Source organism: Lutjanus erythropterus, chromosome 4, assembly GCF_056507025.1.
Source record: "Lutjanus erythropterus isolate fLutEry1 chromosome 4, fLutEry1.hap2, whole genome shotgun sequence".
In the NCBI taxonomy this organism is placed as follows: domain Eukaryota; kingdom Metazoa; phylum Chordata; class Actinopteri; order Lutjaniformes; family Lutjanidae; genus Lutjanus; species Lutjanus erythropterus.
Window position 1 is genome coordinate 34,998,425 of NC_139320.1, and position 25,534 is coordinate 35,023,958.

Here is a 25,534-nt window from a genome sequence, read left to right on the forward strand (position 1 = left end):
TGAGTAGAAATAACTTCATCGTGCATTTATCACTACATGTAGAAGACATTGTTCATTTGAGGGTGGATATTTCCAGTCTCGCTTCAAAGATTCCCAGACGTCTAATCCCTAGGAAAACATGGGATATGACTTCCTGATTTTCCATGCTTTACTTTACATCACAAAAAAATTCCGTTATGTTCTTTAAAGAATATGGGCAGTTAATGTAGTGGTAAATCTTTTTCTATATTGAATGGTGTTATGTGCCTCTTTGGAGTGTATTATCATACTGCCTTACTAGTAAAACATTTATCTCAAACATTTTTTAACATAGGTTAAAAAAAATCTATGTGAAAAACGTGTTCAGTATGGAACTGTTAAAACTGGTGCCTAGATGCTTAAATCACCTTTCCCATGATGCAGTGGGACATGTCAGTAGCTTTCCCATTGTGTCAGAGAGCTCAGGACAGCAGCACAGCTGCACATGTATCTCCTTACACACGACTGTTTACAGTTTGTGAACTTTAGAGGCTGGTGAGTGGAACCAGACACACAGTGGACCTAAAGAGTCCACAGATCATGTTGCAGCAATACTCTGCTCTGTCTTTACCTCACCCCACTTTAATAGCCTTATTGTAGTGGACTGTAATTCCACCAGGATCAATAGGTCTGCTCCAGTGCTATTTATACTAAAATGGTGCACTGACATACAGACGGTCTATTTTAGAACTTACTATCGTTCATGGAAAAGCTTTACCAGTGCATTTCACAAATGCTTCTTTTTGCTCGAGCAGAACTGAAACACCAACGTGAGAATCTGTCAGATGTCATTAATGCTGCGTTCTTGAAGATTATGTTCACACGTATGATGCAACCAACCATGTTACTGCCAGCATCAGACTGAACAAATGGCATTTTTAATGAATGCCAGCAGTTTATATATATATATATATATATATATATACATGTTTCTCAGACCTGTTGTAGTGGTTGTATTTTTCTAAACTTCTTTTCAGTTTATGTATTTTAAAAATGTCATAATAAATTTGTCAAATGTTTTTAGCTTTTGTAGTACTCACAGTGTTCAAAAGCCATGCGAACCAATATGAGATGAAGTACAAGTTAGTGTTGCAGTGAGCTAAATTAACTGATGCTCGCTACATTTGTCTTTGCAGTGTGAAATATGATGTCCAAGAGATCACATGACCTAAGAGCATAACATTAGTGTTCACCGGTTAGATAAATCATGACTGTTTGTGTGAATGTAGGGCAAGTTTTATTGAAATACTTATTTTAAATTCAGGTAGGGCTGCAACTAAAGATTGTTTTTTCATTGTCGATTAATCTGTCAGTCATTTTCTGTATTCATAGATTAGTTGTTTGGTCTATAAAATTACAGGAAATGGTGAAAAGTTGTTTCCAAAAGCCCCAAATGATGTCCACAAATGCCTTGTTTTGCCCACAACCCAAAGGTATTCAGATTACTGTCACAGAGGACAGGGTGTCTGCATGTTAAGTTGTTACAGCAAGTTACATGTAAGGCTTTTTAAAACTTCATAATTCCACAGTTTATATAAACTTAAGGCCAATCTTGCAATAAAAACAAATATCAAATTTGAAAATATAGTTGTAATCCTCTGAATAAAAATACATCACTTCAGAATTCTAAGCAAAATCAAATGACAACTGAGTTAAACAATATTTGTCCAAATAGATTTTGTTAACAAAAACCAAAGACTGTAACAAGACACACAGTGGCATTCAAATTCAACTTCTGCACTTGAAGAACCTTGCTTATAGCATTTAATAAATATTTAAGACATTCACAAACAGAATTTCAGACCATTTAATACTTAAAGTCCTTTTATTAGTAAATGTGAAGAAAAGAGACATTTTAAAACTGTAGACACCCTGGAGGTGAGAACTAGAAAATATTCACATTTGAGAAGCTGGAGTCAGAGAATTGACCTTTTATCCTTAGAGGATTACTCAAACTGATAATGAAAATAGCTGTTTAATAATTAAAAACTAATCAATCAATTCATTGTTGCAACTCTAGATGTGTCCTGTTGTAAGGTGGCCATTTATGCATCATCTTATTTTCTCACTGTCCCTGTTGTCTTATCAACAAGGACACTTAATTTGATGTGCATAATTTTAGGAAGCCAGCCCATAAAGTCAAATATTTCATTACGTTTCCTGCACACAAGTAACAAAAATCTTCTAAATCTGTTTAAAGCAGCTGAAAACATGTTTTAAAGGTCCTGTTTGTAAGATTTACAAGGGATCTCCTGGCAGAAATGGAATATGATATTAAGTATATTTTCCATTGTGTTTAATCAACTGAAAGTAAGAGTAATTGTGGTTTCTTTGTCTCAGCTCCAGACAGGACCACCACAGAGTCTCCCACACACTTGGAATTGGAGGGTGAGACGAGGTGTTGGTACTCTGGAAGCTCATGGCTTGATGACACCAAATCCTACAAACTGGTCCTTTAAATTCCACCCTATGTGTTGACAGACTCCTTAAATACCACTTGACTAAAATATATTCCAGAAAACATTTATTGGTTCAGATAGTAATAAAGAATAGCAGCATTTTGTTGTAAAGGACAGGATAAAAAGATATAAAAATATTTACACAGTGTATGAAAAGTAAAGGTAAAATAGATGAAAACCCTGAGTTCAGCAGAGGTCTTCAGGTTTAAGCAGTGACAGCCTCGAGCTCTTTGAACACGATGGTCTTGGGGTTGATTCCCACGCTCTTGGTGGTGTTGTGAGTTTTGTAGATGCCGATGAGGCGGTCAGCGATCTCGAACATGTTGTTCCTCAGGGAGATGATGATGAACTGAGCGTTCTTTGTTTGCTCCTGTACAGAGATGAGAGAAACAAAAAAAAAATACAGCTGTGAAAAGAGACTGAAATGAAATTAAACTGACTTTAATATATGCCTATAAAAATAACATGCACAGTGGAGGTAAATGGTTAAAAGCTTAGTACTTTGTTTTGATCCTGCACACAAAAACAGGTGATTTTTCTGAACTCTTCTATTATTACGGCATTATGTAACAGGAACACTGAGCTCTCATGAGTCAGTGATTACTGCACTGATTAACTGGCTAATGCAATTCAGTCACTGTATCATTCAACAGCACCTCCAGTATTCATTGCTTTACTCAAGGACACTAAAATTAGGCAGATGTTTGGCAACATGGAGGCTGTTCTTTATACTTTAAAATCTTGAAGCCCACACATCACTATGCAGCTTATCTCATTGTGTAGTCACCAAAGGTCCTTACCAAGGTTATTATAGTTAACTAAAATGATTTTTTCACACCTAGTTTTAGTTTTTAGTTCAGTTTTAATTAACTCAAAAATGAAAACTAGACTTTAGAAAACAAAACAAAAACAAACTAAAACAATACTGTGGACTTACAAAGCAGGAAATGTCCTTAGTTTTAGTCTTTGTCAATTTGGTCAAATTTAACAACACAACAAGCATTAAGGACCTAAAGGTGAATGTGTTGAGTGAAGACTGGTACTATAATACCTGTTTTGAACTTTTAAAAATCTGCCCCTGACAAATACCTCCCACATTTTAAACAATAAAAACTAGACTGAAATGAGCAAACCCACTCTGGAAACTAACTGAAACTAAACTGAATTGAAAACAAGAATTAGATATAAAATAAATGTAAAAACTAATAAAAAAAAACAAAAACAAAACAATAATAACTCCATACTCACATAAATATAACAAGCAACAATAGAGACGTTCTTGAAGTCCAGAGCAGCATCTATCTCGTCCATGAAGTAGAGTGGTGTGGGTTTATAGTGGTGCAGAGCAAACACCAGAGCCAGTGAGCTGAGGGTCTTCTCTCCTCCTGACAGGTTAAAGATCTTCTTCCAGCTCTTCTTTGGGGGACGCACACTGGAAAGAGAGACGGAAAATCAGAGCTCAAACAAAAACATGTGATTTATCTGAATTTTTTTTTTTTTTTTTTTTTTTTTTTTAAAAAGGGGATGACATCTGATGTGTTTATTTTTCTTATTTCTTACCTGAACATGATGCCCTCAGAGAAAGGGTCTAAACTGTCCACGAGCTCCAGCTCTGCGTCTCCGCCCAGTGTGAGCATCTGGTAGTTTTCCTTCAGCTTGTTGGTGATCATGTTGAATCCGGTCATAAACTCGTTGAGGCGCTGTTTCCGCAGGTCCTCGTAGCCACGTTTGAATCTGTCCCTCTCTGTGGTGATCTCGTCCAGCTGAGCCACACGCTGCAGGTACAGCTCCTCCTGAAGACGCACACAATGAAGCACCAGTGTAAGATTCATCGATGACACTACTTATGAGCTTCTGTTGAGGTTAGATAGGAGCATGTCTGTTTCTGTATGTGCATACCTTCTTCTTGTACTCGGCAATGGCCCCGAGGTTTGGCTTCATCTGAGCACACTGAGTCTCTAATGTGATCATCTTGTTGATGATGATGTTGGGATCCGAGATTTCTTCGAGTTCGGCAGGAGTAAGAACAGGAAGTTCCTCTGCTGGCTTGTCCTCAATGGTATGAAGGGACAGCTTGGTGGCCTAAAGAACATAAACAAGAATAATCAAAACTCAAAGACAAAATTCATACACCCAAACATTTGCTCTAGATCATCAATACGAACAGAATCTGTTACTTCCAATAACTCACTAAATAAAAACGCTGGTAAAAGCTACAAGGAGTTACTACAGTTATTCTTAATGCCTCGGTCAGAAACAAGCCTGTGGTTACATTTTCTGAGTCAAAGTTACCATGAGTTGTATGTTAGCCAGTTAAACAGAGGCGGGAGGTGAAGTTTTTCTCAATTTAATTTTAGAAGTTATATTTTGTGGTTATGGAGGAGGAAACACTACCAATATTGTCCACAGGGGCCTCCAAAATCAACACAATATGAAAAATTCTTGTAGTAACCAGCCCTGCACTTTAGAAAAAGATGTTTCTGAAATCTGGAACATTTTAATCGGGATGTTCCAAAACAGTCGTTTCCCCACTGATTAAATGGACGTTCAAATTTAGACTAATCCAAGAATAAGAATAAACTGCATAAAACCTTACATGCAACAGTTCACTGGCATTGTGACTAGTATGTCTGGTGTCGTCTAGCAAGGGTAGCAACTAGAGGTGCAACAGATCAAAAAACTAACAGTTTGAATCACGGTTTTGAGTCATGGTTTGGATCATTTTTTGGATCAGCAAAAAAGAAAAAAAGTGGTGGGATTAGGGTTAAATTATTTTAAAAATACACTTGTCTTTGATCTTTGTCTGTAACTACGCTCTGTAGTCTGGCTCAATGTCCCGCCTACAGCACAGCACATCTAATTGGTTAGAAGTCATGATCAATCAACAGACACTGTGTCACAGACGGGGCGAGACAGAGCTGCACCGGTAAACAGAGAGGAGCTGTGTAGAAGTTAAGACAGCTGATATCACCAAAGTTTCAATGAACATCACAGTTTTATGATCTGTTTCTTTGGTGATAGCATAGTTACATCAGTGAAAAAAGTTATGGTCTGGATTTCACTCAAGGTGATGTGACGGCTTTTAAATCAGTCGCTCTTCGCAGAACCAATTTGTACTGTAATTCACACAGATACACGCCTCACTCCTCCTCACCCACCTCTTTCTGCCAATGTTTGATCTTGTTGTTGTGCTCAGTGATGGTGGCCTCGATCTGCTCGATGCGGAGCCTGACGCTGAGGGACTCCTCCTGCAGCGCGTGTTCCTGCTGCTGCAGTACCTTTATCTCCTTCAACACCCCCTGATACTGCTCCTGTACCTCAGGAAGAGCTGCCTACAGGACAAGGAGAAAAAAAACAACAGTTTCACAACCACAAAAAAGTCACAGATAAGCAACAAATCTGCTTTCACTAAATTGCCAGCCACGTGCCCATAATCTTATAGAAATCACTTTCATACTTTACGTAAAAGGACAGCAACATCTTTGAAACACTTTGATGAGTTCCACAACTCATTAACATTTTACCAGCCTTTAGTTTGATTAAAAAGAGCAAAAACTCATTCCTTTGTGGGACTTGACATCTCTTTATTTTTAAATTGTAAGATGCATCATTCTAACTATCAACAGTGCAAGAAGACCAGGTTTACAATTAGCTATTGTAAAGAATGTCTCACTGAAGCAGGGAACTACTACTTTTGGATATGTACATATAAAATATCGAAACATTTTTCAGTGAAAATCTGTGTGCTGACCTCAGCCTCCTGACAGGCCTTCATGATCTCTCCAGCCTCGTCTTCCAGTTTCTTAAGTTGTTCTGTGAGTTCAGCCATTGACTTCTCGTTCTCCTCCAGCTCAGCCTGCACACGGTTCACACTCTCCTCACACTTCTTCAGGTTGCTGCAGACGGGACACAAACAGTATAAGACACAAGACATTAGTCTCCGCTTGAGTCAGGTTAATCAGGTTTAGTCTTTCAACATTAAACTGTTATTGGGTGGCTGCTGAAAATTAACCATCTACGAGGTTACAAGGATCACAGCTTAGTGAGTTTTGTCATCTTTAAACATTAGGATATGATGTTTATAACAGCTCACCCTCGCTAACAGAACGTGAACAGCAGTAGTTTCAGTGCTCCATCTGTGTCGTCATGTGAACACACATGATGTGCTCAGGCACAGTATTAAGTGTAAGTCACCAGTGTTTGGCAGCACTCACAACCCAACACACAATCACTCTAATTATGCATGTAAACTAAAGAAAATAGACTTTAACCATAAAAATGCAGTTGGGGTTGGTTGTTCTAATGCAGTGATTCCCAATATTTCTTCTTTGGAGTCCCCACTACCAGTATCTAAGAAAAGCTGGGGTAAAACAGTGATTTGCCACAGCCCTTACTACTCGCTAAACGAGGCTAACAGTAATACCTGCACTGCTGCACTAAGATTCTAATTCAAATTAACATGACATCCCTGTGAGGTCTTCCAACATGAATGGAAATAGATTGATGGCAGTGCTTATATGATGAGGCACACTGACACGCAAAGAACGAATTAGAGGCAAAAAGGGTCAGTACCTGACCATGGAAAATAAGTATGGAAGGCCAAAATGGAGAGAAATTGACTTGAATATGCTTAGATTTTAGAGATTGCATCAAGGTTGTATTTGTTATCAAAGATGAAGGAATGTTTTACACAGGCTGTCTCGGTGTGTCTCACTTCATAAGCGTCATGGACAGCTCCTCCAACCAAACCAACCATGCTGCACGCAGCCACCAGAGTCATTTTGCTACAGCACACTGCCAGGCTGTCCTTCCTACACGATCAGTATGAATGTGACAGCTACAGATGACTAGATGCCCATTTCAGTTTTTGGTTTGAGAGCCACAGCTAATTTAGTAACACTATGACTTATTACCAGGTATTTGATATGACTAAAAACAGTTCAGTATTACCCTCAGGAAGAAACTCTGAAATAAGAGTTAATAACAGTTCATCCACTTAATCAAGACACCAACATATTAGTGATAGGAACTCACTGGGAATGTAATGCAATAACGCAATGGGAACTTCGGCTCCCAAGTGGCTCCTCAGATTTTTTGTTGCTTAAATTAATTTATTACCAAAAATAATGTAACATTGTGTGTAAAATGAATTACTAATGTAAAAAGCATACATTATATTAAATGTTTATTATTTATATGGCTTTATTTATATACTCAACATACTCAACATGGAGCAGAGTACTACAAAATTAAGCAGTGCGCTTAATTTTGACAACAAACACCACATATTGTATAAAATACTAATTTTCTGTGTAATTGTAATATTTCACGCTGGATATATCAGTCTTCTGTTGAGCAATGAAGTTTTAATCTGTCAACAAGCAGATATTTTGTGTCTGATAATAATAAAGGTTATATATATATATGACTTATCAGAATAACAGTAACAAAGTGCTTTACGAGGCAGATAAAAGAACAGATGTTACATGTGACAGAAGGAGGATCTCTTCTATTTTAACTTCAATCAGCGATAAAGAACGCACTTTAATTCTTCAGCTATGAACGTGGTCTGCAGACTACAGGTAACCTACAGATGATCTAACAGGATGCTAGCGTCTCTTCTTCTACTCTCTCTCAAGTTTGTTGAACACTGTCCGACTTGACTGCAGATTTTCGTCACCACCTCCTGCTGCGGCCGCCTGATCTCGTCTATTTTCCAGGCGAGGTGCAGTTCATCTCTAATGAGCCTATTTTCCACCTTTCTCTCTCGTCTCCCTCCCACCTGTTCATGTGCTCACCGTGCTGTGTGTCTGTAACCCCTTCCCTCCCCTCCCCCCTCTGCTCATTGTGGACACACGCCACCACACATCTTGACCAATCACACACAGCTTTAACAGACAAAAAGAGGAGAAAAAAAACAAACAAATCGGCTCGCAATCAAGAGCCGGTTCCCGTCGTTCACTTCAAAGAACTGGCTCTAAGAGCCGATCGTTCGCGAACAACACAGCACTACAACATATGGGCTCAAACTAAGTTGCTACACACAAAATTTCTTAAAATTTCGCACACATTGCTCATTGCCGTCTGACTTTTCATTGCATTTCATCAGAAAATAGAGTAGCTGCTCCTTCTGACTTAAAACAAGGAGTGAAAGTGTGACAGGGTGTGTACAGCTTTTTAAGAGTAACATTCAAGCCTTTATTGAAGCCTTTATCATCTAATCTAAATTGTTAATATAAATGCAATTGCAAATTCCTTTATACTAACAACAACCAAGGTATATCATGACTTTGTATATTTTATCAGGAATTCACATCAACTTTGATTGTATGTTTTGATTTCCAGGTCAAAGGATTAAAAGAGGACTTATCTAGCCATAACTGACAAATATGACGACAGGATCATTTCAATTCAAATAAGACTTTTGGTTTACATGAATGATTATGTGGATGAAACACCAGATTTAGTTAAAAATGAAGCATTTTGGGGGGAGTATATTCAAACTGAAACATATTCCTAACTTAGAAAAGTTAAAATAAAGTATTTTCCAAACTTTCAAGACTTTATAAGAACCCCGGTGTGAACAATGCAAACCCATGTAATTACAGAACTTAAACATGCATCATTTCCTCACCGTTCAGCTGTCTTTATGGCCACTTGAGCCTTGGTTATGGTGGAGGAGCAGTCATCCAGCTCCTTGTTGACCTTGTCAAGCTTGTCCTGCTGAGCCTTCAGCTTGTGGCTGTTGATGTCAACAATCAGGTTGTGGAGCCTTTTCACCTCATTCTCCACCTTTCCAGCCTTACTGGACGCTGCCTCATAGTCTGAGACGTGACAGAGCAGGGAGAAAGGAAGATAACTAAATGATAACATTTATATTTGACATTGATTTAACAACAAACTTTAGACATCAGAACTAAAAAAATAACTAGATATAAACATTTTCACATCGTTCAATTGTTTGTTAATTTTTTTCAACAAATTACAGTCCAACATAAGACCGAACATTAAATTAACATATTTAACAGTGTGTCCCTTCACAGTTTACACGAGGATGCTACCTTTCTTGAAGGCCTCCAGGCTCTTCTCCAGCTGTTTCTGCTTGGCCTTGTCTGGGGCAGCAGCCAGCACATTGGCTTCAAGCTCCTTCATCTGAAGTTTCAAGTGAGTCTCTTGGTCAGCGAGACTCTGAAGGAAGGAAAGAAGGAAGATATTTTTATCAGTTCATATTGTCAAATTTTATGGTTGGCTGTGAATAATAGAGGTTATTATTTAGATTACACTTAAACGAGTGAGAAAGAAACACAGTGAATGAAAAGTTAGAGATGTCTTTGGTGTACCGCCATGCTGTTGGTGTATTTCTCCAGGGTATTCTTCATATCTCGGAGCTGCGGCTGCAGTCGCTGGATGTTCTCCTCTAGTTGCAGCTTTCTGTCCTGGCAGCTCTGCAGCTTCGACACTTTCTCATTCAGCTTTTTCTCCATACGGTCGAGCTGCAGAAAACACAAGAAAATCATTACGTCTCAGCCTGCTGTGGCGATTATCTGATAGCTGGGTCCATATTCATCCAACTTCAAAGAATCACAACACGGAAATGTGCTGGAGGTTATTTATGAGGCTCAATTCACCCACATGGAGTTGGGAGTAGAAGGTCTCCTGTGAGAGTCACAATCATCAGTTTTATGGTACTGAGAGAAGTTTAATTCTGTTTTAGGATCACATTGTAAAGACTGACTGTATGAACTAGGGCTGAATGATATGCCAAAAATAAACAAAAAATATTGTGATTATTATGGCAGATATTGCTTATGTCATGAGTCACGAATTTAGTAGCAATTTGGTGGAATTTTTGCATTTCATTTTCACTGAAAAAAATACAAAAATAATGATGTGATTTTTGGCGGAGTCTATACCACATAAGCATCCTCCCTTACATCTGAGGAACTTAATTATTCATTTATAAATGGTATGTTGTGACACATTTTACCTTTATCAAAAATTCGCAGCTCCTGCAATTGCACTTGCCCATATGCAATTTCAAGATATTTAATTGTTATTTAAATAAGCACCAAATTAAATACAGAAACCAGTGTCACTTGTATTAAAAGCTGGTTCCTCGCAGGTGACTGTCGATCTTAATTTTTATAACCTGATAAAAACATTTAAATTTAAGCTGCATCTAATATTCCTATTTGTTAATTTCAAAGAAATCATTCTAAATGATGTCCATAAATGTGAGTGTGCCTTGGTATATTAAATTAAGCAATATTCTGGCACTGATGGATCAGTTCTCATGGTCTTGCTGCATCTGCGCACCATTTGACTAAAATCTCAAGGATCATGTATGCTATGTATTTGAATTTTTTCCTGATGATGCTTATTATGTTCTGTCCTATATAATCACTATGGTTGCTGCATTAATAGGTTTAACGTAAGTGCAAATTACAAGAACAATTTTCAGTTTATTGCAGAGTGGACACAGATGTGTTAATGGAGCCATCATCCAGGACAAAAAAAAAAACATTTTAGATCAAACATTTTACTTAAAATTTTTTCCTATCTAGGAAATTTTGAGTTGCAGCAGCACTTAACATGTATACCTTTGAATTTTTGGACCAGTTTTCTACTCTAAGACATCTGATAAAAAACTAATCCCAATGTGTGTATTTTGCACTCACTTCCTCCTGGGAGAACTCCGTGCCAATAGAGGAGCCCATCCTGCCCTTCAGTACTCTTCCACCTCCAGTCATGGTTCCTGTGAAGTACAAGACAGAATATTAGGCCTGTAAAAACAGAATGCATGTATAGAGGATTTCTGCAGGTTTCAACAAGTTAAATTTGAGACTTATTAAGAACATTTTAAGTGCAATTTAAAACCTATTTTACATCCATACTGACAAAAAAGTACACATACAGTTTGCATAACATGATCAATTTTTTTTTCCCAAAAACATATTTAAAAAAAGAGACTGAAGTTAAATCCAACTTCCTAAAAGTAAGGTTAACTTCATAATTCAATCAATTTAAGACCTGTCAAAATCATATTCAAGACATTTTAAAACCTACAATTCAGATTATTGGATTTTAGACTTTTTTAAGACCCTGCTGGAAGTTAGAGGAAAAAAGAATCAGCCAGATAAAGTTATGACAGAAAAAGTCATCCACTCACCAGCCATCTCAATGATCTGTCCCTTCAGGGTGACCACTCTCCAGCGCTTGTCCTTCTGGAAGGCCATCCTTGTGGCCTGCTCCATGTCCTGGGCCACCAGGGTGTCCCTTAGGGCAAAGTAGAAAGCTGGTCGTACGCTCTCATCTTTCACTCGCACCATGTCAAAGAGACGAGGGCTGTCCTCAGGAGTGCGAATGGGAGTCATGTTCTTCTCCCACACCTTCATCTGAGCAAAGGAAGCAAAAAGGAGACAGAATGAGCAGTGAGATGAGGAGACCATTTGACTGATTGGATGAAGCATAAATAGCTCAACACAGTTCAAAGTTTACCTTGTCAAGACCAATGAAGGTGGCCACACCGATGTTGTGTTCTTTGAGGAACGTGACACACTTTTGAGCTGTGTCAATGGTGTCCACAACGATGTTGTCCAGAGCACCGCAACTGGAGGAAATGGCCACGTCGTACTTCTCATCTATGGCTCCAAGGTCTCCCTACATGAACAAAAATACATTTATATTACAACAACGATAGGTTCTGCTTTTCATTGCAGACACTAAATGCTTAGTCAAATGAAAAACATTTTTAAAGATGGAGCTGATAGTTATTATAGAAATGACGACCATATACTAAGTTGTTGCTGTGTAACTCTGTATATTAATATAACAACTCTGTACCAATCTTCCAAAGATGCCAGGGATTCTGCCACTCTTCTTCTGCTGCATGAGGGCATCCAGGACCTTTCCTCGACTGCGGTTGGAGGACAGGGAGCTCTTGGCTTCATCCACCTTCTGCCTCATTTCCCTCACCACTTCCCTGGTCTCATTATCCATCTTCATCAGCTGAGCCAGCTCTTCTTCGTCCTGCAGAGAAGAAGAGAGGAGCAATTCAAGGAGAAGCTCACACAAATGATGCAGAAATGCCACAGATGTACTGAGTTCAGCTGGATGTAAAGTGGTTTCAACACATTATTATTATTACAGATGCAAATCGTCCCATGTAGTGCTGCCTAAACGAAATGTCATCTAAACAATGTTGATGTTGGTTTTACCTTCTTGAGCTCCTGTTCTTTTTTAGGTATTTTGACTTCCAGGTCTTTGATGGTGGTGCGGCGCTCACGCAGTGTGTCAGAGGTTGTCTGCAGTGTCTGCTTGGCTGTGTTGAGCTGTGTCACCGCTGTGTTGTGGCGGCTCAGGTAGATATCGAGTTCCGACTGAGCCAAGTCCATACGAGACCGGGTCTCATTTACAGCCTTACTGAGCTCCATCAGCTCTTTCTCTTTGGTCTGGAGAAGACAACAAGAGGAAAGGTCAGACTGGAAGATGAGATTTTATGGAAACAAAGCAAGATGATTACTATGTAAAGTTAAAGGGATAATTTAGATTATTTGAAGCGGGGTTGTATGAGATACTCATCGATACTTGGTATATTACCCACAGTAGATGTCAATTAACACCTCCCCCCAATGTTAGGAGAAGCAGAAAGAAGTACCAGCACAGAAGCTAAGCAATGCACTGCTGCAGACAGGCAGGGCAGAACATTAATGCAAGTGAAAACAGACAAAAATCAGAAATATACTTGCCCCAAGTCAAAGTTTTACTTGCCCTCGTCTTACTTATTAGTGGTTATCAAATAACAACAAAGACTAAAGTTACTTGTCAGGTTTAATCTAGGGCTGCAATGTCTATAAAAAAGAGAAAGACATCCATCAGAGTTTCTCAAAGTCCAAGGTGATGTACTTAAGTGTCCTGTTTTGTCAGTCTACACTCAGTCAGTCTGACTATGGTTAACCTGACTTTAAATAGTCCAAACTATCCCTTTAGACATAGCATGCAAAAAATAACATATATATGTATATATATACACACCTCTTTGTCCTGTTGCAGGCCGCTGGTCTCTTCCTTCAGACTCTCCATCACCTCCTTCAGTTTCTCCTCCTCTTTCACCTTCTGCTTCTCCAGCTCCTCCTTGCGAGCTGTTGCCTCAGAGATGGCCTTTTCACTGCTGGCTGGTACACCGCGCACTTCCTCCAGCTGAAAGATGAGTCAGACAGGGGAGCATACAAAAAACAGATGAGATGTGTCCGACGCTGGATTCAAAGCAACGGTGGCTACACCTGTCTAGATTCAACTTGAGGACACAATTCATCAATACACACTTGAACCGACCAGAGTAACAGCCCTTTACCTCTAAATTAGATGACAAGATAAAGGTATTAGTAAAGACTTGAGGAGTCAAGATGTATAAAGTAAATGGATTGCATAGATTTTGTGCCAGTGCCAGTTACAAGCAACTGTGATACACATTCAGAAGCAGGCCAAAACACACAACTGTAATCAACTATAAACACACATTCAGGACTGAGAAAGCCCTGGTTAAGACTGGCACAACAGTCTGCTTCTTGGCAGGGCCGAAACAAGGCGAGGAGTGGTGTGTGTGTGTGTGTGTGTGTGTGTGTGTGTGTGTGTGTGTGTGTGTGTGTATATAGTCTATGTTTTGTAGGGTTAACTGCGGGTGAAATGTGAATGTGGCTGCTGGAAGTGTTACACAAGCCAGGCCATAGTTGACTACCACACAGCAGAACACTGCTCCCCAGAGGTCTGCCTGCCTCTGACCAAGACGTTTCCAAAGCACAGCCATCATAGGTGGAGCAGATAGGGTTTCAGAGCAGAGAGAGAGACGAGATGGTCTGCCTACAGTGACCAGAGAAATCTAAACTGCAGGTTGGTGTGAAAAAGATTTTCAGTAAGTGCACAAGTTAGAGAGACAACAGTGTAAGAGACAGTTACATCACTACTGATGAAACAGCATGAGTGAGCTATCAATAGGAACATACTAATAATCAACTTTTGTGTTACTTCACAGCCCCCTAGTGGCTATTTTAGGGCAGATAGCCCTTCCTGCCATGAAATTTGATTTTCAAGTCCATACAGGTTTTATTTTTTCTAGAGGTAATGCCAATTAATTGAAAAGATAAACAGAGAATTCTCTGAAGCTAAGGTAAGAAAAAACAAGAAAAATTAAAGTAGAGTCCTTACATACTTGTATCATTTTTTAGTGGCAAGATTCACATGATTTTTGTACAAAAGCCAATATCACTCTGCTTGGTATTGCTTTGTGTGGTGGTAGCTATCAACTCTACTTTTTTTCTTCTTCCCACAAATTCATGTCATCTTTAAAACTTACTTAATTTTCACAAGAAAATTTCAGGCCAAAAACATTTTTAAATTATTTATCTCTAGGAAATGTATGACTGTAGAACCCATATTTATTATGGCAAATAACTACTACAGCTGGATACTAAAATTAAAAGTAGACAACATAAAATGAACAATAGTGTAATCACACAAACAGAAAGCATACACTGTGTGTTTCTGAAGGTGTGAACAAGTTAAATTTAAGACTTTTTAAAGACCTTTTAAAGACCATTATCAGTGCAATGTAAGACCTACTTCACATCCATACTGGCAAAGCAGGTACATGTTTGCAGTAGTGGTCACTAGATCCATGTTGGTTTGGGTTGTAATTGTTTAAGTGGGATCAATACAACTTTTTCCCAAAAATATAAGTGACTTTATAAAAGTAATGTTAACTTCATAATTCCATCAACTGTTTAAGACCTGTCAAAATCTTATTTATGACATTTTAAGGCCAAAAATTCAGAATATTGGATTTTACACTTTTCAGAAATCCTTTTACAACTGTAAAACATGAACCTACAAAATGAAGGCTGCTTTAGGCAAAATACCTTTAACAAGTGATTCTAGTAAATCGGTTTTTAAACTAAACATACAAAGCACAGATATAAGTTAAAATGTCTGTTTAGTTCTGAAATTAATTTATCACCTATATGCAGGTTTCTGTAAAGCCTTGACAAATTTGTTTTTCTCTAGGCCTCAAAACAACAGCCCCTTGTGTTTTCTATAAGCAACGGAAATTGTATTTTTAGTGCCCATGTTTTTTTTCTTGGCCGTGGGACAAAATAAACACAGTAACACTGGAGTGTCATACCACTGGTGCTAGCTTGTTTTGACTTAGTGCAACCACTATATTTGTTAATGGATATATACTGTGAATTATGAAAAAAATGGCTACAGTTGCACCCTGGCAGATTATATGTCTTTTTGCCTCTGAATACTGAGAATACCCACTGTGAGACGGTTAGAGTGAAATAATAACAACTACTGCAGAGTAGCAAACAGTAATACCAAGTTAAATGAAGTAATTGAACTGTGTGCGATAGTGGAGCATAATTTAAAGGCCAACACACCTTTTCTTTATCCTTTTCCAGCTGCTTCTGCAGTTTCTTGTTCTTGCTCTTGGAGTGTTTAATCTTCTCACGCACTTCAACGTCCTGCAGATCCAGCTGGGTGAACTTCTCCTTCTGGGTCTCAATGTACTTGTTGAGTTTATTTTGTTTCCTGGTGAAGGAACAGCAGATTTACTGAGCATGATCTAGTCAATCGTGGAAAAAACTTTTTGAAATATTGGATAAACTACGAGAATCAGAAAAAAGAATTACAAAAAATACATGTACATAACAAAGACTAAACTCAGTTTCTAAAATATAACACAGAAAGCTATTTTCAGTAAGCTCAGCCAGTTTTCAACTCCTACATATTTTACATTTCAAAGACGCTGAAATGCCGGTTTTCAAAATTTATGGTCACTAATGCCAAAAATGTATGAAATCACCTAGAACTAGATCTAGATTATACATTTTTTGTAAGGGAACAAGAATTTTCTGTACTTCTTTTTTGCAACCACTTGTGGAACAATACACTTTTAGGACACACAAATAACTACTATACTTTTCCAGACCAGAACTGGAATTTGGACTGTAAATAAAAATATTCAGGGCGAGAGAGACCCTGACAACAACCACAAAATTACTGAATTCGTAGAAAACTTATTGAACTTCTGTTGCACGTTAAATTGGTTAATAGAAGGGAAGAGGATAAAACGCCTTACTTCTCCACATTTTTGAGCTCTTGGTTCATTTTCTCAGTTTCCTGTGATATTTTCTCATTTTTCTCAGTGAGTTCCTTGGTGTCCTCCAAGATCTTCTTCTTCTCCTGCTCTTTATCCACCACACGCTTCTGCAGATCATGACTAATGACAAAGAGATATCAGATAAAAAATTAATAATTCACACATAAAACAAAGAAAATGGGATCTGACACCAGAGAAGGGTCATACTGCCCCTGTGAAATTTTCAAAATAGAATAGAAAATTTGCATTTTTTTTTTCTTTTTCTTGTCTATGATACTGTGGGGTCGACATTGAAATTTAATGAGATTATATTATTGTTTAATTTGTCTTGTGCAGAGAGATGGTGCTGGTGCACTCACACATAGTACTGGCAGAGCTGACTCTTGTGTTTGAAGATGTCATTCTCCAGGGTGAGGAACTCCACAGCTTTGTTCTTTTCTCCCTCCAAAGCGTTCTTCTCCTTTTCCACCAGCTTCACTCGGTTCAGCTAGGACAGTGAACATATTGCACAACTTAATATCAGGTCAGAAAACTTCAATAAAATTCTTAGACATAAATCATATGCATTAGTGCCATGTTCAAAAGAATATATTGGTGTTACAGTGTGACAATATCATTCTGATATTGTGTAATTTAAAAAAAAAGGCTATAATAGCATTCATTTGTTTCTGATCACTCCTGTATCTTGCTACCAACTGAACAAAAAAAAAGTTAAGAACATAATAAAATAGAAATTTATTATTTTGATGTTATATATTTGCATTAAAAGCTTCCACACACAAGCACAAAGAAAATAAAGCCTCTTTAAACTCTAACTTCTACTCTATAAATGCAGAACAAATGAAGTGAGGACACAGGAAGGAAAGTTGGTTATGAGTGTGTGAGCAGATAGTGTATGTGTGTGTGTCACCTTCTCTCCCCTCTGCTCATTGAGTAGCTCAATGCGGCGGGCCAGGGTTTGGATGGGCTCTTTGAGGCGGCAGGAGCCGATAATGTCCTCCAGGTACTCCAGCATGCCCTCATCGTGCTCTGTCTGACCTTTAGGCTTCATCATGGCAATCTGCTCCACCTCGCCCTACATACAGTCCAGAGCAACACACGGACAAAGACATGCATACAATCATTCACAGAAAAAATAGAGCATAACATTTCTAATAAAAACAACAACTCTTCTTATTAGAAATTTTTGGTCAGCATTTTGTCCTCTTTAACATGAAGACTTGAGATGTGCTACTTTTTAAATTTTTGGAATAGATTTTGGGTTTAGCACTCAACTTAGAATCCCACTGTTCAAGCACAACCTCATTTTACAATTAAACTTTTAATTTCTAAAAACAAAATAAAAAAAAATGTCCACAACACTCACTATTAAGATATGTGACTAAAATTCAATAATGCTGGTGTGCCCCACACACACACACACACACACACACACACACACACACACACACACACACAACTTGCCAAATACATGTACAGTATACCAAAAATTAATTTCTGGATGTTCCCTTTGAGAGCACAAAGGACTTTCTGAGTCAGAGAAACCAAGAAAAATCCCCTGTATTATAAACAGTTATATCAATTCAAACCAAAAACAGAACTGAAAATTAAATACTACTTTCATCAAGAAATAATGGATATGACCGAATCTGATATAAATTGTGTTGTGGAGTAATGCCAGTAGTCTTATCACAGACATGTTAATCGTGCTTCAGAACACCCAGAAGTAGGGCTGCATGATTTGGTAAATTAAATAAAAAAAATAAAAAATAAATAATATCATAATTATTTTGACACTCTTTGCAATATAATTGATCATTAGTGGCTATGATGATTTTTACATTGCAATTTTCATTTTCACTGAAAAAAAAAAAAAAACAAACAAAAAAACAACAACACTAAAATCATGATGATGTGACAATTGTTGGGGTCTGTACCTAACAAACATGCTTTCATACAACTGGAGAACAAGAGTTGGTCAGGACATCTCTGCAGCACCAACACCGAATTCATTATAATTCTGTTTGTGACACTTTTTTCTTTCTTTTTTTAAAATGTAGCTTCTGCAATCTAGATATTGCACTGGTCATATTGTGATTTTGATCATATTTCAATTAATTGTGCAGCCCTAATTGATATGATTGACTCAGGCATAAATAGTATTGTAGTGTAGCTTCAAGAGTGTTATCACAGACATATTAAACATGCTTCAAAATACCTTTAAGCTCTAATATTGTAATAACACATTATCACCTCACCACCCACTCCTGTAACAATAATTATCCAATTCAGAACTTGTGTTAAAATTAGAGCTCCAAAATTTTAAGTGATTTTAAAACCAACACTTTTGATAGCATGCAAACTTGGACTTGTTGTAGTCACACCTTAGTTGATCTTTTCAAATACTGTGCATTTATACTATTTGGTCCCAAGTTTGGCACAATGTTCCAATGTAATTATATTCGTCTTACCATGTGTTTATTTTTAAGCATTTATATTTTGAGATAGGCCATCTAAGAATAACAATATTGCTGCATAATAAATTTTAACTTAAACACAAATTAAATAAAAACAAAAAATTACCCAGTCTCAAATTCTGTTTCATTTATATGCATGCGAAAAACGAACAAACAAACAACCAAACACACACACAAAAAAAAACAGCAGCTCATATATTACTTTTATGCAAGAAAGAAGGAGAAGCCAGTAGAGGAGGGGGGGAATCCCACGTCATCCTCTGCTCTGACCAGTGCACAAAATAGACAGCTTCCCCTTAGCCAGAGGCCTGGAAAAGTGACCTTGGAGAACAAGCTAAAGCCTCTTCCCATAGTCAAAGACAGAGAGCTGAAAATCTAACATCCAGAGAGAGTGAGAATGGGCATGCACACACAAAAAAAGTCGAGCAGGACACATGTAATCAACCAACTAACCACAAAACCACAGTGGAGGGCAGAAACCAAGTATTCACCTGACACTAACACATACTGTAAAAAATAATAAAATAAAATAAAACGTAAAAAATGGGACAACAAAGATTCAATCAGCCATTTTGTGCTACTCTGACATGAGTTTTGTCCCCATAAGCCTTGGGTTAATCAGTAATAATCGGTAAGTCACACGTGTAATACAATCAGAAGGGGAAGAGAAGAGTAACTTGTGAGCAAATTCAGTGCAACCCAATGTTGAAAAAATAAACTAAAGAAATGAACAAGAAAAATTATTCACAAATATACAGGAATGCATTACATTCACAGTGGAGGCAAAAAACAAAGAAAATGTTGAACCAATATTAAAGCCATGGAAATGGAGGGTGTTTGATCCCGCCACACTGAAGCAGCACTGCTAATATTGGGGTTGGGGTCTATTCTCACACGCCAATATTTACGTGCTGCTAAAGCGTGGCAGGTACATGGGAAAGGGAGGGGAAGGGAGGTCCAACCTGTCCCCACTGGTGGGTCAGCCCCATCAAAGATTTCCTAACTACAAAATCTGAGTTAGTTGTTCAACTACAGCCACTCACATCCAGGTCCACATATGAAAAATTGCATTTTTTCCTTAAAATTCTAAAGCAGCAAATAATGGTTCGCACCTTTCCAACATTGTTTCAAACCATGATGCGCTGCTATAGCAGTCTAAGGGGCTGGCAGAGGACACATCCTCTCCTTTCCAATTCCAGTGCAACAGGTTATTCCCACAGACAGGCATGGCTTTAAGGTAGCCATGAAACATTTGACTCAAAGAGGACTGGGGAATGGGCAGAGAACGAAGAGCAGGAAATCTCTTGACAGAATGGGATGGTCACAGCAAGGATAAAAAAAAGCAAGAGTTAGAAGTGGAAGAGGAACTTAAATAAAAAAATCACAATTACCTGTAAGATCAGAAATCTGTTGTGGTCTAGGTCAATACCATGACTCCGGAGTAAAGCCCCCACTTCTTTGAATGTGGCTTTTTTGCCACTGATATGGTAGGCTGAGGAATTGTCTTTGTTGGCAGTCCTGGAAACATAGAACTTGCTGTTGGGGATGACTTCGTAGTCATCTCCTTCCTGGCTCAGAGGGGGAGGGGCAGAAGACACAGAGGAGCTTAGAGCAGAACAGTTCAGGAGAAACTCACACAGCTCTACACATCAAATGATAATACTCATAAATACTGACTGATCCACTGTGGGTGGTTAGAGAAAACCACCCCACATTAAAAACAATTAAGAAAAGGTGCTTGTTTAAAAAAAGAACACACCACAGATCTAGTCCAGCTACACTACATGTAAATAAACAATATCAATACTAACGTGTATTTTTTTTCATGTTACATTTACAAAATTAAAACAACATGTTAGATAAGATGGTGTGATTATATATGCCATGCAAAAAGGTAGGCAATTTGTCTAAAGATGTAGTAATTTTTAAGGCCAGTCAAACAATTTAAGTTGTGTACACTACCTCTTAAAAAATATTTTTAAGCTTCAGAAATGGCAGAGTGTAGAGCTAGCAGACTTCTTAGAATTATGTCATTAGCTTAACCACTTGACTTTAATTTATTGTGAACTTTTAGACCAAACAGAGAGGGTTTGGATATATTTCACAGTAGTCAGGGCAAAACTTACACCCCTTGTGGTAGATCAATTACAGAAACATGTTTAATTCTAATTATTTTAACAACAGGCAGTTTTCAACATAATTTGTGATATAATGCAACAGACTAAATTTGTCACCGAATACAAAAAAACAAAGTTATTGACTTGTCACAGTGTAGTCAAATAAGCAGAGCCTGGCCACTAAACTGCACATTTAAAAATTATTAAAAAATACAGAAATCAATTTAAGCACATTATGAACTGACTATTGCATGTGTGGGTGGTGTTAAAGTCTCAAATCAGTCATGAAAGTTACACTTGTTTAGTCACTGGTGTGACAATTACATCACAATATTATCACATGAGCACTGAGGAAAAAATATATTTAAAATTCATGAAAAATATCTGTCTACTAGAAAATATTTTCTAGTCACCTCTTTCAATTCTGACTGTGTATTGATTAATTTAGGAGAGGTCAGAGTGAGTGTAGTGTGTATCTGTGTGACAGAGATATATAGATATATATACCTTATCAATAATCTTTTGAAAATGCACCTCCACAGTACAGCTTTGCACATCTTTGTGTTTATCAGAGCTGTGAATCAGCACTGAGAGCTTTTTCGATCTGATCTTTTGAGCTCTGTATCCAAACACAAAGAGCATCGAATCTATCACATTGGACTTTCCACTTCCATTTGGACCAATGATGCACGAAAAGCGCTGAGAGAAAGACAAAAAAATATAAATAAATGAATTATATAAAAATATACTGAATCCACAAACAAATAATGTAACTGTCATAACATCAGAATCTATATGGGAACATTTTAGCACAGTAAGATTGTGACAATGAGTGTGTTCGAAGTGGGTGTAGTTAAGATTTATTTTAATACACCTATATTTGCAGAACAATGAAAGGAGCAGAAAAAGGTCAAAATACATACTTTGAAGAAAGTCATAATTTAAAGGAAATGTCAGCCCATCACTAGATCACTGCCCCTTGTACAATACACTCACTAAATCAAAATGGAGGAGTATGACTTTTTCCACTTTGAAAAAAAAAAATGAAAAAATTAAATAAATGTTATAATGTAGTGTCACTGATATATTTTTGTACTCTTTTGTGTCTCCTACTACAGACAGCAACATGTTTACAGCTACATAATATGAAATGAAAGAGAAATAAAATAAAATTAAGAAACATTACAAATGATGGTAAATCTGTGAGCTTAACACAACACATTAACAAAGTTATTTCCCACGCAGGGCTGACATTTGTAACCATGTTTGGTCGTACCTTGTGAAAAGGCCCCAGAATCTGCTCGCCTGCGTATGATTTAAAGTTGCGATTAACTAAATGTGTTATCATGAGGCGAGGAGCGCCCGGTTCATTGGTCATTGCTGGGGGCGGGGGTGGAGGGATGCTACCGAGAATCTCCTCCAAACTTCGATTATCAACCGCCTCGGCAGCTTCCCCCTGAGACGGATCTGTGGCACAGAAAAAAAAAAAAAAAAAACTTTTTTATTCTCTCTGTGCGAGTCGTTTCAGGTGGTGGTGGGGGACAGTGGTGCGTGGGGGAGGGGTAGAAGACCAAAAAAACAAACAAACAAAACACAGGCAGGCAGCAAGTTACAACAGCAGTCAAACCAACTAGTCCCGAGAAAGTTGACAGGCGTTATTTTTCTTTGTTCTGAGCACAAGAGCCAACCCAAAAAAAGAAAGAAAGAAAGAGCCCATGGCCGCTTGTGAACAAACCCACATTATTATACAAACGCTCTCCGCCAGAAGCGTTGATACGTGAGAGTAGATGCGCCACATTCATTTCGTCGATAATAAATAACTAAAGTGTACATTTCGATCACCAGCGTCACATTTTCACTCATGCTGAACTGCACTCAAAACACAGACAGGAAAAAGCTTGTTTGTGATAATAATGTATAACGTAAAACCGATTATGTTGCCATCACACCAAGCCACAACGACCTGTCCAAAATCTATTGTGCTCACATAAGCATAAACAAGCCAAGGGGTCGATGTTTGTAAATTAAATGCTTACAGCCAGACACCCAGTGAAGCATTTCAACATATAATAAAGAGCATACAGACATCACTTAAAGCCTGTGCGCAGCTAAGTCTTCGCATTCAAATTATCATACAAATTACAAATTATCAAGTTATTAAGAATTAAGACAAACACCCCTTTGGTCCACTACAGAAAACGTTTCATTATCCGAAATAAATTACCTCGTTTGCTGAGAAGATCCGAGGAAGAAGAAGTGCACTCGACGATATCAAAATCATCTCAAAAATCATAAGACATTTATTGATGACTGACACTTAAGAAAAAAAATATACCAGCCATTCTACCTACGTGTTGAGATTTAAGTAAGAAAAAAAGCTTCACAGCTGTGCCAATTGGCCACTAGCAATATAGCAATACACGCAACGCCATTGAGTGAACACAACTTATTTAGATTCACAGACACCAAAACAGCCTTTGTTACTTGCCAGTTGTCGGCGGTGCCTCCTCTTGGCCATTGGAGTTGGTTTCTTGAGGGGGTACATCCAGCTCGTCTTCGGAGTCATCCCGAGGCTGCGACCCTTTCCCTCTTGGCTTGGCGGAGGCAGTTGAGCTCTTTGCAGTTTTAGATGGCATGATTTGAAATCTGAAGGGGTCATTGGTAAAAAGGAATATCCATGAGTGGTTTTTGTGCCTGTCAATCTCCCAACTCCACTTTTAGTCGGTCACACGCAGCTACCGTTGTCAGGCTTAAATCATTACCACAGGCAGATCTCACTGCCGCCTATCTAACTGTTAGTCGGTGTATTTTTCAATATGGTAACATTGTTTTTTTTTTTTGTTTGTTTGTTTTTTTTTTACAACTGGTAAAGTGACAAAACGAGTAAGAGTGTTTGTCACATGAACAAAGTGAGTTATTAAAAAAACGCTCTCGGCCTGATAACAGGCTACCAATCTGCGTGATGATTCCAGCGAATTAGATGCTATTCTGACATTAAACCCAAATAACAGTAAAAAATTAATGAGCTCCTCATGTGACAGTTCTATGATGGGAATTTGATTTGCGCGTCACAAAGTTGGACAGTTAATCACCCTTGTAATGTTGGGGGGAAAAGAAAAAAGGTTAACGTAACTGGAAAACAAATTCAGTTAATATGCAAATAGTTAAAATCGCTCCCCGCAGCTCTTAACCAAGCCTATGTTATATGGTCAGTACTGAATAGACGCATGCTCTGGTTAGTGGCAAAGATACGTCTTAAACTGATCGAGGTCTCAAACTGACACATGAACAACTTTAATCTCCTCAAGTTTTATGTTGGGGGCGGAGGTGTAGACAAGGCAGCCTCACTTGCTAGCTATTTGGAAAACGTATTCAAAGTTTAACGATAATGTTGAACTAACAGTAACGTTATAATTACACGTACGTTTACCATATATGTTCTGTAACGCTATCTTTGTAGCTAACACTAGCTTGGTCATCGGATAAAAAACACGCTGCGTTAACTTTGCCACGTTACTGCGCTATTTTAAGTTAGCTGCTGTAACTAATTATCTAATGTAAAATTATGCAGCAAAGCTAACGTAATAGCTAACTTTGACTGGTAAACGTGTCTGTAACGTTAATGCAACACTGTAACTGTATTCAAAGTTAGGGGTGCTTAACTTAGCATTTCTCCAAGCACGGTTAGCTAAAGCTAATCTAGTTGGAGTGAAACATACTAAGTAATTGCAGCTTAAAGTTTAGCATCTGCAGCATTAACATTAGCTTAGACAATCGGGAAATGTGCATGTTACTATTAACGTAGGGGTGTGTGTGTGTCTACGAAAAGGCTATTTTTGAATTAAATGTAATACAAGTCAAAAAGTGATCAACTCAAATAACATTCCTTAATAATGTTAACGTCAGTCAGCACGTTTTCCAGCGTAGCTAATCACAAAACTGAAGTTAACGTGTTGTTCATATTAAGCCTGATTTGGCACTAACGTTTCAGCAAATAGACGGAACCCAGTCAGTACTCTCAGCTAAAATGTTTCCATGTACCTTCCACAATATGGGCACGGTCTGTTAAGAGTATTCCTTTCGAACCCAAATGGCGATCCCGAAAAAAATTATTCGATAATCCAGAGTCTGGCAAATATAATCCACAAAACTTTAGCCCCGTGTCATTCCGAGTCGCTGTCCTGCTTGAAAACTCTAACTTGTAAATGGCGCCTAAACTGTGCTGTCGAACCAAATTCGTTACAAACTGACGCAAGGCACCATGGAACGTTCAAAGGGCAAGGGAAAAAAAAGACGAAATTCAAA

The 25,534-nt window shown here is 38.0% G+C and overlaps 1 protein-coding gene across 2 annotated transcripts; it reads right to left on the reverse strand.

Annotated features, from left to right (window-relative positions):
* Window positions 1-2,525: 2,525 nt before the first annotated feature.
* On the reverse strand, window positions 2,526-25,446 carry smc4 (structural maintenance of chromosomes 4). 2 transcript variants are annotated; one of them, XM_084717793.1, is made up of 24 exons: window positions 25,271-25,446; window positions 23,718-23,875; window positions 22,506-22,696; window positions 21,737-21,928; window positions 20,504-20,680; window positions 17,546-17,710; window positions 16,995-17,122; window positions 16,615-16,755; window positions 15,914-16,064; window positions 13,512-13,676; window positions 12,695-12,928; window positions 12,321-12,506; window positions 11,976-12,137; window positions 11,647-11,872; window positions 11,156-11,232; window positions 9,818-9,970; window positions 9,539-9,665; window positions 9,112-9,301; window positions 6,229-6,373; window positions 5,636-5,809; window positions 4,377-4,559; window positions 4,038-4,270; window positions 3,726-3,909; window positions 2,526-2,847 (listed from the first exon to the last, which is right to left on the reverse strand). In XM_084717793.1, the coding sequence occupies exons 2-24, from the start codon at window positions 23,863-23,865 to the stop codon at window positions 2,683-2,685; spliced, it is 3,897 nt and encodes a 1,298-aa protein (XP_084573919.1). In that variant the 5' UTR covers window positions 23,866-23,875; window positions 25,271-25,446; the 3' UTR covers window positions 2,526-2,682. The 2 variants fall into 2 exon arrangements, with proteins under 2 accessions (XP_084573919.1, XP_084573920.1); XM_084717794.1 differs by lacking the exons at window positions 23,718-23,875; window positions 25,271-25,446 and adding an exon at window positions 23,454-23,644.
* Window positions 25,447-25,534: the final 88 nt, after the last annotated feature.